At 43.9% G+C, this 12,293-nt stretch overlaps 1 protein-coding gene across 1 annotated transcript in view; it reads right to left on the reverse strand.

Moving 5' to 3' along the window:
• Window positions 1-12,293, reverse strand: part of Tti1 (TELO2 interacting protein 1) — a 49,126-nt gene that overhangs the window by 23,608 nt on the left and 13,225 nt on the right. The window contains exon 2 of the mRNA XM_031372572.1: window positions 2,995-5,334. Within this exon, the coding sequence (XP_031228432.1) occupies window positions 2,995-5,293 (2,299 nt within the window). The 5' untranslated portion in view covers window positions 5,294-5,334. The remainder of the gene's footprint in view (window positions 1-2,994; window positions 5,335-12,293) is intronic.

A 12,293-nucleotide genomic window follows, 5' to 3' on the forward strand; every position in this document is an offset into this window, starting at 1 on the left:
ATACTGGGATTAAAGGCATTCGCCACCACTGCCCAGCTAGCAAAAGTGTTCTTAACTACTGAAAAATTCCTCCAGCTTTCTAGGCCTTTTTGTAAAATGTTTAAATTTCCAAAGGCCATGTTCCTTAGCTATAATAGCTTAGCACTGCTATTTGAGAGCCGGTGGCAGCTGTAAGAACTGGGACTGGGTGGAAGAAGTAATGACGGTAGGCATACCCAGGAAGTCCTGATTGCCATGACACGGACAGCTTTTCTCCACCATGGCCCTTGACCAAAATGCTTCTACCTTACCACAGCTCTAAAAAGTAACACCATAGGCGGACTGTGGATTTCTGAAACCACAAGCCAGATACATCTTCCCTCCTTTAGGTAGTTTTAGCCTTAGCTACTCTGTCAGGGTTTTTGAGTGACTGCAGTCCAGATCAAACTTCTTCTCTTGGCCTATGTTCCCAGTAGGATCACCCTATTTCCAACTTAGCCCTGTATTACACTCTCTATAACATTTTCTTCCTTTCTTTCTTTCTTTTTTTTTTTTTTTTTTTTTTTTTTTTTTTGGTTTTTCAAGACAGGGTTTCTCTGTGTAGCCCTTCTCTATAACATTTTCTCCAAACACTTCACCCCTGCGTGTGAATAGCATTCATATTACTCTGCTGATATGGTTCTGATTTCTCAGAACCATAGAGAAAGTGCCACAGCCATGTACAGCCTGGCAGCCTCCTGCGCCTTCAGGTCACAGCCTTAGTGGTACTACCCAGAGAGGCCCTCCCTACCGTGCAACTTAAGAGTAGCCTATCCCTGTTTCTCCCTTGTATAAGGTTTTCATTTCCTTCAAAGTGCTTATCAGCGGCTTCCTGAGCTTGCTTAATGCTTTCATGACTTGTTTATCATTTCTCTCAGTAGCAGGAAAGCTCCATGAGTTTGTTTATCTTGTTCATTGCCATATCCTCATACTTATAGTGAGGACACAGCACTACTATATGCCTCTGACACGTAGCAGGCATCCTTTATGAGTGAAGCAAGCATTCATTCTGTCTGTGAATATTCATGAGAGAATGAGTGAATACTGCAAATGTCACCTCAGAGAAAAGCACAGTCCTTGTCCCAGTCACTTCTCCTGAGAAAGTTTCTCACATGATCTTGTCCTTTAACCTGACAGAATGAGGTCAAGGACCTGTCCTCTGCCTCAGGGGCTATTAACAGCACTGGAGAGATGTTCTTTGGATAAAGGCACCAGAATGTAGCTCAGTGTTTTTCATTCAATGATTAGCTGTCCAGCTGAGGGATTTATTTATTGATTAGACATGGTCTTGCTATATAGCTCGGGCTCGCCTTGAATTCATGATCTTCCTGCTTGAGTTTCATGGCAGCTGGGATTATAGGTATGATCCTACCAAGTCTGGCTTTTTTTTCCATGGAACAAATTGTGCCATGTTAATGGTGGCACAACACGATCAAAATAAAGAAGAGACAATTACATCAATTTGTACAATTAAAAGGTTAAAAGGAAGGGCTGGAGAGATGGCTCAGTAGGTGAGACTGGCTACTCTTCTAAAGGACATGGGTTAGCACAACATGGTGGCTTACAGATACCCTGTAACAGCAGTTCCAGGGGATCTGATGCCCTCTTCTGGCCTCTGAGGACACTGCATGTATGTGATGCATACCCCCACCCCTCACCTCCCAAGAAACCAAACAAATCTTTTAAAAAAAAAAAGTTAAAGGTGGTCATAGTGGCACATTTAAACCCAGCATTTAGGAGGCAGAGTTGGCACAGCAGTTAAGAACAATGGCTGCTCCTCTAGAAGGCCCAGGTCTAATTCCCAGCACCTACATAGTGTCTCACAAGCTAACTTCAGTGCTAGGAGATATAGCGCCCTCTCCTGGCCTCTTCAGTTACCAAGTACACACGAGTAGGCATATACACATGCAGGCAGAACACTCACACATATAAAAATAAAAATAAATGTTTTTAAAATTTTTTAGACTACTGCTGTCCAGTACGGTCCACATGGCTATAAAAAACCCAAAAGAATTAAAATTTCAATTCCCTACTGGAGATAATGGTTCACACCTGTAATTTTAGCACTAAGGAGGCTAAGGCAGGAGGAATGCTGCAAGTTCCAAGTTTACACTATATAATGAGTTCCAGGGCAGCCTGGGTTGCAGAGCGAAACCCTGTCTTTAAAAAGGCACCAAACCAAAATATTCACTTCCCCAGTAGATGTAGCCACACATGGCTACTGGCTATTGTAATGGGCAGAAGAGACATAGAATATTACCATCATTAGAAAATTCTATTAGAGGGTTAGGGATGACACTCAGTGGGAGTATACCTGCTTAGCACATGCAGGACCTGAGTTCAATTCCCAAAGCCAACCACTACCCAAAGAGAGAAAGGAAAAGAAAGGTTCTATGTGCTGCTACAGCTCTCTGTGGTGGAGCACTTTCTGCTGCTACTGGTCTCTACTAGCACAGATGCTGCCAGCCCTAAGAAGCACCAGTAGCAGCATAGTATATTGGGAAGAATAAACTTGCTACAAATCCAACTTTATCCCCTATTAATAATGTGACCCTGGCTAAGCAGGTTCTCATTGAGCCTTGGTTTTTCTTATTTATAAAATAAAAAATATTAGCCTATATGGTTTATATCCCTGCTATATATAGCAGGACTCAATAAATGGTAGAGATAGTCAAAGTATAAAAAATAAACAGCACTTGGGAGGCAGAGGCAGGCAGATTTCTGAGTTTGAGGCCAGCCTTGTCTGTTCCAGGACTGGGACAGCCAGGGCTACACAGAGAAACCCTGTCTTGAAAAAACAAAACAAACAAACAAACAAACAAAAAAACCCAATGGAGCCCAACAATCCCCTGTGGGGTTGGAGAGACAGCCTTTTCAATGTTCTCCATAGCACATTCACGAACATGGAATAAAACAAGAATAGCAAACTAGGATCCTGGCTATCTTAACTGGAATCAAAAAGGGCTTTCAACGTACCTAATGCTGCCAGCAGAGCATGCAGAACGCTGACAAAGGAAGCAGCTCTCTTATCATAAAATTGGTCCAGGGTGGCCAAGACATCTTGAACCACATCTGCTACCAAAGGAAGTAGGCTAGCATCTGAGTTCCGAAGCATGACTTCTAGGACTTTTGGGGTATGAGGGTGCAGAGCAAGGTGACGCAGATTTAAGGAGATTCCATTCACCAAATAGTCTGAATTTTGATTGATCAGGTGCTGTACGGAGTCGTAGCCGCAAGCGTGGCAAATATCTACCATGGTGCTAGTAGCCACTTGACTAATGAGCAAGGTTTGGTCTCCCGCCTTCTCCAGTACTGGATAGAGAGCTGACATCAAAAGCAGACGAAAGTCCTTTCCTAATGCATAAGCAAACTGGCCAATCCCTTCCAACTGAATGCATATCTGCCAGATGTTACTGTTCATGGAGCAGATAGTGGGACTCAGCTTTGACAGGGCTGGAAAAGATACAACTTGGCAGGTGTGGATGCCAGATGTGACAGCCTGGAGGCCTTGCTGCTTCAACATCACCTCCTCCCCCTCCTCAGCTTCAATACAGGTAATCAAGTACCAGTTTTCTTGGCTTGTGTATTCCTCTAGTATAGATTTCACAATCTCTCTCAATTCCTCGGGGCCTGTGCTTGTACATTTGTTATGAATATCTTCTACATCCAGTCCAGCAGCCCCCACAACCAGTTCATTAAGGATCATGGCAGCTTGCTTCCGATAAACTACAGATGTATGGTATAGTTCCATAAAGTGATCCACAAGCAAATACAGGTCCCCATAATAACCCAGGAGCTGACAGATCTTCCGAAGGAGCAGGAAGACCCTCTCGTCAGTGAAGCATCGGAAGTATCGCCTCTGGACTCTGCTCCATGGCCGTGCAGCAGAGGCCTCTGCAGAAGCACTCAGGTTGTCAGAGTTCCAGCGCCGCTCTTCCACCATCTTGACATCAGCCACCTCTAGCTCCAGTACTTGGATGAGGGCCCTGGAAAGGCGCTGCACATGGGCCACAGAATTGAGAATCACATGTACTCTGGGGCCCAACAGTTTCAGATACCCGAGTAACAGGGAAAGGGTAGAGAATTTGCCCTGATCATCCTGTGTGTTCATCAGGCGGGGAAGAGACGTGGCCAGTGAATGCAGGCTTTCTGACAAGATGTCAGCCAAGGCTCTGCTGCCCACTACTACTTTCTTATCTGCAAGATGCCTTAGCACTGTATTGCACTGGGCCTGGACTTCAGGACTTTCATCATTCACTAGGCCAACTAACACCTTCAAGAGGGGACCCGTGGATTCAACCAGGGACTGAGTGCACTTCAAAAGCAGGACCTCCACAAACTCTACCAGTTCCAGCCTCACCTTCCAGTGTGGGTGAACAGAGACACAGTCAATTATCTTTTTAATAAGGATCACCAACTTGTCACCAGTACTTTTTACCCAGTCTGCTTCTCTGTGAATCATCAGGGCTGCTACTCTGTGTTCAACTGCAGGCTTTGCTCGTACCTTTGGGATCCTTGTGAGCTGTTCATCAGCCATGATGAAGCCCACTGTCTTGTAAAAGACCTTTAGAGAAGACACGACAATGCTGTGACCTTGTTTAAAGTCTCCTGTGATGACTCTGGTCAGTGCAGTTGAGATTCCAGGTAAGAAAGATGCCAACAAATCTCCCAGCTGCTGCTGCTCCAGTTCATCCAAGGGCCTTGGATGGTCCTGACAATCACATTGAAGGAGGAGAACCTGCAGACACTGTAAGGCAGCAATTTTAATCTGTTTTGACTTTTCCTGCTCTGCCAAGCCCAACAGTAAAGACACAGCAAATCCTAAACGAGGCAGAATGGAAGGTTCATAAAAAGTCAGAATGATGTCCCTGTAAGCTGAGTGCATCAAGGTGCTAAGGCCCTGGACCACAGCCAGTTTCAACTCCTCAGACAAAGCTGCGGGTTTCTGCGAGCTGGGGGAGTACAGGCAGGCTGAAAGTTCCGAGAAGAGTTCCTGGAGAAGCTCCTGCTCCCTCACACATGTTGAAGAGAGGACAAAGGTGAGGCATTCCACCACGCTCTGTACCAGACGCTCTCTTTTGGGCCCTGGGGTCTTCAGGGCAAATCGCAAGGGGAAGAGAATGTACTGCTGTAGTTCCTGCAGGGCAGTGTCACTTATGGCTTGTAACTGTGTCTGCAGATGCTCCACATTCTCCACTGTCTGGGTCTTTGTGAGCTGAACACAGACTGGACGTAAGACGCCAAAAGCCTCCTCAGGAGTGTCAAACACCGCCATTGTACAACCGCCTTCTCCTCAGGGAGGAAACATCCTGCAGGCTGGAGGAGAGAAGCCTCTCAGTGAAAAGGGTCAAGCTCAAGGCAAATACAAAGTGAAGGTCCATGCAGCCAACACTGATGGGCCCAAGAGCTGGCTACTGCAAAGGGGGAACAAGCAAACTGCAAAGAACTCGCTCCTATGACCGGAGTCTCCCCAGCTTAGTGAGGGATGCAAGCATGTGCCACAGTCTCTAGGGATTAGGATAGACCTAAATTTAGGTTCTAAGTGAGCAGGGAGGAGTCATGTCCCAGGGAAAGCCAGAATTGAGTTTCACAATAGTAGGCCTGACCTGGGCCAGGCCAACTTTGGGTTCTAGAGGCATATACAGAGTAAAACCCGTTGTCCTGGTAAGTCAGTGTAACTTTTCATGTGTGTACAGACCTACAGACAATGTTTCTAGTACCCGAGAAGGCTTTCTCATGTCCTTTACAATTGATTCCTCTTTCCTCTACAACTCTCTCTTCTTCTCTCCCTGCCCAGCCCCTGGAGATTCCCTTTGCCTGTTCTTGTCACTGAGAGACTTCAAGTGAGGTTGGGAGGCTATGACCATCTTTATGTGGATGGTAATCAGAGGAAGGGCCAGAGCTGGGTGAGGCTGACAGCAACACAAAGGGAGGAAGAGCATGCCGGAGAGAAGGAATCAGAGATTTCAGCAGCACAGAAAGCCGATGGAAAGCAGGAAAGCAAAGGAGACAGGTCTAGAGGTAATGAAGAGGCTCAACAGCTTGATGCCTGAAAGAAAACTTTTTTTTTTCCGTGAGGAAAGATTCAAATTCAGAGACAGACGTTGAACAAAAAAGAGAACAAACACAGAGTTTGAAGAGAGAAATAAAAGTCTCAAACATACCCTTTGGGAAAACAGAGCAGCATGCTGGGAGGACACAAACCTGTGGCCCAAGGGTACTAAGGATTGAGCTGAAGATGGACTATACATGTCTGACACTGTAAACTGCTGGCACTGGATGAGGTGTCAGCCCTCACTGGATAGGATCGTCCAGTCTGGTGGGTAGGCTTGCACTTTTCCCCTCGGTGTCCATCTCTCTCTGCAGGAGTCAGTACTCCTAAATCCAGTGGCCACAGGGCTGGCAGGCCAGAGGAGCCTGGTGTGTGTATGGGCCAAGACTCGGCCATCTCAGAGCTGTGCTGGATGGTACCTGGGAACCAGGAGAGGGCTCCCACACACAATCAGATACCTAGAGCCTGGCATCGGGAGTTCCACAGATCCTGTGAGGAAGGGTATTTCTGTCATCTGTGGCTCTCATGAAGCCTCATCTAGATCAGGAAAATGCCAAATGTGGAAGCCACAAGCTTGGCTGAAGACCACCGACATTCCCCTGGGACTGGCTTACACATTATCTGTGGCATCTCCTGCTGGGGGTATTCATTACTGGATTAATGAGTAGGAAAAGAAGCTAACTGCAGTCAGAGATAGGAAACACATTTCAGACTCTTGAAGGTGGTGAAACTTACATGTAATAGAACTACTACTAGAGGCAGATTAGAATTTAAATAAAAGGACCAGTTATAAAGTTCAAATGCACAACAAAAGATATTTCTTACCATTAAAACTATGATTTTCCATACCCAAGAAGTCCACTTGATGAAATAATAATGAATAGACAATGGCTAATTCCTGAGACCCAGTGAGTGGTCTGGAATGCCAAGCAGGATGAGCTTAAACCTGAGCAAGGGGCTCTGCAGGTAAGGTGCTTGCTGTGCAATACAGCAACCTCAGTTCAATCTTCTGAGAACGACATGAAGAAAGCCAGGTGTGATGGCATGCACGTGGGGTAGAGAATGGACTGAGATGGGCTAACCAGTTAGCTAGTCTAACTGGTGAGCTCGAGGTCCTAATGAGAACTTCTGTCTAAACAAACCAAACCAAAACAAACAGGTGGATGGTTCCTGAGGGATGATACCTAAGGCCTCCATACACTTGTGCATGAGCACCTCTCCCCTCATATACAAAACCATAAACACAGACATACAAAAACAAACAAACAAACAAAAAATCACAAGAGACCTAAGAAAAAGGAATGAAAAAATAAAATAATGGCATTTTTTTCTAGTATGTAACACACAAAACTCAGAAAAGGCTGAGCTTAGGCCAATGGCCTGGGGGCTCTATATCTCTCTTAATTCTCCTTAGGAATTTCAGAAAAATAACTAGGGGGGTGAGAATCCCTCAGGGTAGCAGATCCCAAGCTCAGACTGTGTAAGGACACAGGCCTAATGAAATGGAAGGAATGGCTTTCCTTTGTCATTTATGGCCCTCACTCAAGTTAGAAGCCTTGAGATCTCTGCTTGCTTTTATTTACCTCTTAATCCTACCATCCTTCAATTTCACTACTCCCATTCTATCAATGCTTTTCTAAACCAACTTTATGTTGGGCCAACTCTAACAGTCCCACCTCACCCTTGCACTCCTTGCCCCGTGTGCTTGTCCTTCTTGAATTCATACTTCAACTGACAACTCCCTTTTCCTACCACTTCTAGCACATACCTCTATTACAGTACTGAGAGGCTACAGTTGAACATGTGTGCCTTACTACTTTAGAGCAGGGCTCTGGGAAGATAAGGGCAATCCCATTATCCCAAGAAGAGGCCCTGGCAGACATTCAGCATCTTTATAGATCCTTACAAATCCTGCTCTCAAGTAGGGTAGAATAGGATATGACAGACTGATCATTCTTACTGATGGCTGAAAGTCAAATTACAAATTTAGTGTGTGTGTGTATGTGTGTGTTATGTGTGTGTGTGTCCCCGTCCGTCCGTCCATCTGTCCTCAAATTCATGGCAAACCTTCTATGTCAGCTTCTGAAGTGTCTGGATTAGAGGAGTAATTACATCCACCCAAAAGTCATTTGTAAAAGCATCCAACACCTGAGGGAACAAAGAAGACAAGTAGACAGTGCAGGGGTGGGGGGATGCTCAAAGTGAGTGGATCTGCAGCTCCCCACCCCAACTTGGTACAAACCTTGGGGGTCTGCACAGGTTAGAGCTGTCACTGGAGAAAAGAGAAAACACAATGATCTAGAGACAAATCTAGTCTAGAGAAACGCCAAAACACAAGACTCTAGAAAGGCTTGGTTGCTGAGACAGAAACCAAGAGATATTTTGATGTTCTTTAAAGCTAGGGTCACAAAACTAGGTTTGCCCTCAAACTTTAAATATGTGGTTGGTGACTCAGCTCAGTCCCTCTTTAAGCTCAGTCTTGGCTCCTATGTATGGCAAGTCTCTGAGAAGACAATATTATACGGATCCACTAATAGTCTTTTTACATACTCTTTATACATAAGACACCCCTGAACACGTTAAGAAACAAGACCATATAATTGACACTACACAGGAAAGACAAGAAAAACAGACCTACATATAACAGAAACAACTGAGGTCTTTAAAAAACAAGATTAGGCTGGGCGGTGGTGGTTCATGCCTTTAATCCCAGCACTTGGGAGGCAGAGGCAGGTGGATTTCTGAGTTCGAGGCCAGCCTGGTCTACAGAGTGAATTCCAGGACAGCCAGGGCTATACAGAGAAACCCTGTCTCGAAAAATCAAACAAAAAAACAAAAAGAGAAAAACAAGATTAGCCAGGCAGTGGTGAAACACACCTTTAGTCCCAGCACTTGGGAGGCAGAAGATTGGCCTGGTCTACATTGTGAATTCCAAGGCAAATCAAGGCTACTCAGAGAAACCCTGTCTTGGAAAAACCAAAAGTAAAAAAGAAATAAACCAAAAAAATGAATAAAATAATTAAAAATTAACACAGTAAAGAAACAAAAGAACACTCTTTTTCATTCTCCCTTTTAAAATTAAAAACGGTATGTATGTAGGTAGGTAGATGGATGTACAGGGGAGAACCTGGGAGAGCTGGCCCTCTCCTTCTACCTCTCAGGGCAAGCACCTTTACCTACTAAGCCATCTTGCTGGACCCATTTTTCTTGAAGTAGCCTCTCTGTTTATCTGAAGGTATTACCGACTTATTGCTGCCTCCTTTGTAATAAGTGATTTAAAGATATTAAAGTTAAAATTAGAATTAAGAATGCTCTATGAATTCTACAAAAGTGAAACTGAAGTCATTTAATTATACTTAAAAGTTGATTGCACAGTTATTGAATCCCAGGATTATTATACTTTTCTTTATTTTAGGTAGCCTTTTTTTTTTGAGACAAGGTTTCTCTGTGCAGCCCTGGCTGTCCTGGAACTCACTTTGTAGACCAGGCTGGCCTCGAACTTAAGAGATCCACCTGCCTCTGCTTCCCTAATGCTGGGATTAAAGGCCACCACCACCTGGATAGGTAGACTTTCAAAATTCTTAATAAGAACTTTTTGGTTCTTAATTCACACATCTTGACTCCATTTTATTTTTATATAAAATGTCCTCTAAATACAAATATTATTCTTTGTTTGTCCTGAAAGGGGGTTTCACTATGTAGTCCTGGCTGTCTTGGAACTCACTATGTAGATCAGGCTGCCCTTGAACTCATAAAAATTCACCCACCCCTGCCTCCCAAGTGTTGGGAGTGCCCCCATGCCAGGTGTGTGCCCCCATGCCTAGCCAACATGGGAAATCTTAAAGCAGTAGAATAAGATAGATAGATGGCATCTCAACAGCATGACCAACCCAGAAGTGACTAAGGCAATCTCTATAATGGGCCAGCTAACAACTAACAACTTTGAATTTTTTTTTCCCCCGAGACAGAGTCTCTCTGTGTAGCCCTGGCTATCCCGGAACTCACTCTGTAGACCAGACTGGAAATCTGCCTGCCTCTGCTTCCCAAGTGCTGGGATTAAAGGTGTGTGCCACCACTGTCTGGTACAACTTTGAATTTTATGTCATACAAAAATGCTTCCAAAAATGAAGACATGCCTTGAGGTATAGCTCGGTGGCAGTGTCTGTCTACTAGGCTGAAGGCCCTGGGTTTTAGACTAAAATCTGAGGGATTCATTGCTGTCAGGATGCCCTACAGGAAAAAGTAGAGTGGAAAAGTGAACCTAGATAGAAGCATGGAAAGTAGGGAGAATGAAGAAAATGGAGCTGGTCGACATACACAATGTTAAATGGCACGTCAGTCATCGTCTTGCAGTTTACATGGTATGAAACTAAAATGGGGATGGAATTCAGTGTTCTGAGAGTCTACAAGTGCCAGGAACTGGCAGATAATATGTATCAGATACTTTGAATTGAGATGTCAAACACATGTCAAAATCTAGAGGATGTGCTCTTAAGAGAATTGTAAACAAATACCCTCCTTACAAGGGCAGTAGAAATGGGATAATAACATTTCTGATTAATCTAAAAGAAGGTGAAAATGTCTGTGTGGAGGCAGCACACACCTATAATCCCAGCACGCAAGAGGCAGAGGCAGGTGGGTTTCTGTGAGTTTGAGGATAGCCAGAGCTACACAGTAAAACTTTGTCTCTGAATAAGAAAAAAAGGGGTAGGGGGATGAAAAAATAAAACCAACAATGAGCCACTTAGAAAAAAATAGTAAGATGGCAGACATGGCCCAACTAGAGCACATTAATTCAGAGCTTCTTCCAGCAACGCTACTGACATTTTAGCTGAGTGATAACTGGCTGATAGAGGGCTGCCCTGAGAATTGTTGGGTACTTAGCAGTTTTCTTGGCCTTTTGATTTTAGATGCTATTAGCATTCTCACTGCATTAACAACTAAAAATGGATCCAGGTATTGCCAATTATCCTGTGGAGGCCAAAAATCACTCTTGGATGAGAACCACTGAGAAAGTCCACATGATCCCAATCAAAACCTCAGCAAGACTTTTCTAGAAAGTTAAGTCAGTCATGGTCGTGTATGCCTCAGTACTAGGGAGGCTGAGACAAAGTATTCTGGTTTGAGGCTAGCTCAGATTATACAGTAAAACTCTGTCTCAAAACAAGTAAACAAGCACACACCAACAAACAAGAAAGGAACATGCTTCTAAATGATTATGGGAATGTAAAAGACCTAGACTAGTAAAGACAACTCTGAAGAAAGAAACTGGAGAACTCACCTTCTCTGATTTTAAGATAAATGTACCTGGAATGGTATACTTACGGCATACTGCCATAAAGAAAGACCTATGTACTTTTGGAAATGAGTAAGATCTAGCGTTAGTATCTTATATAGAACACTGCCCAGTGCTGTACATACTTGGCAAAGGTGAGAGTGAAATGCAGTGGAAGAGACAGGTTTCTCCGTGTAGTCCTGGCTGTCATGAACTTGCTTTGTAGACTAGACTGGCCTCAAACCCAACAGATCGGCCTGCCTCTGCCTCCCTAGCACTTAAGAGTGCTGAGGTGCCATCATACTTGCTCAAGAATGACCTTTTCAACTAAAGATGCCACATCACTTGGTTCTCCATATGAAAAAAAAAAATAGTCATTTCTACTTATCTATGGGAATGTCCTGTAAGATCCCAATAGGTTCCTAAGACCAAGGATATATTAAACTCTATATATACTTTTCTTTTTCCTACAAATATTTACTCTGAAAAGGTTTAATTAATAAAGCAGGCATAAAACAGATCAACAGCAGCAATAGTAAAAATGTGTGAATGTAGTCTATAGTAAGTGAGTAAGGCTATGAACAAGCTCCCTATTAAGGACCACATTTGTGATCACCAACTTAACATGTCCTGCAATCATCTGGGAAGAGAGTCTCAGTGAGGGATGTTTAGATGAAGTGGGTAGCATTATTGTCTGGTTTGGGGTCCTGGACTTTTTAAGAGTGGAAAGAGCTGGCTAAGCACTAAACATACAGACATTCATTGCTACTTGTTCTTGACTGTGGCTATGATGTGACTTCTCTGCAGTGATGGGTTGGAACCTGCAACTGTGAGTGAAAATTACTCTTTCTTCCCTAAATTGCTTTTTCTTCAGGGTATTTTATCATAGCAACAGAAATGGAACTAAGAATATTTTTGAACCATGAAAGTCAGAACTGTAGATTACAG

This window comes from Mastomys coucha, unplaced genomic scaffold (genome assembly GCF_008632895.1).
Source record: "Mastomys coucha isolate ucsf_1 unplaced genomic scaffold, UCSF_Mcou_1 pScaffold15, whole genome shotgun sequence".
NCBI lineage: Eukaryota > Metazoa > Chordata > Mammalia > Rodentia > Muridae > Mastomys > Mastomys coucha.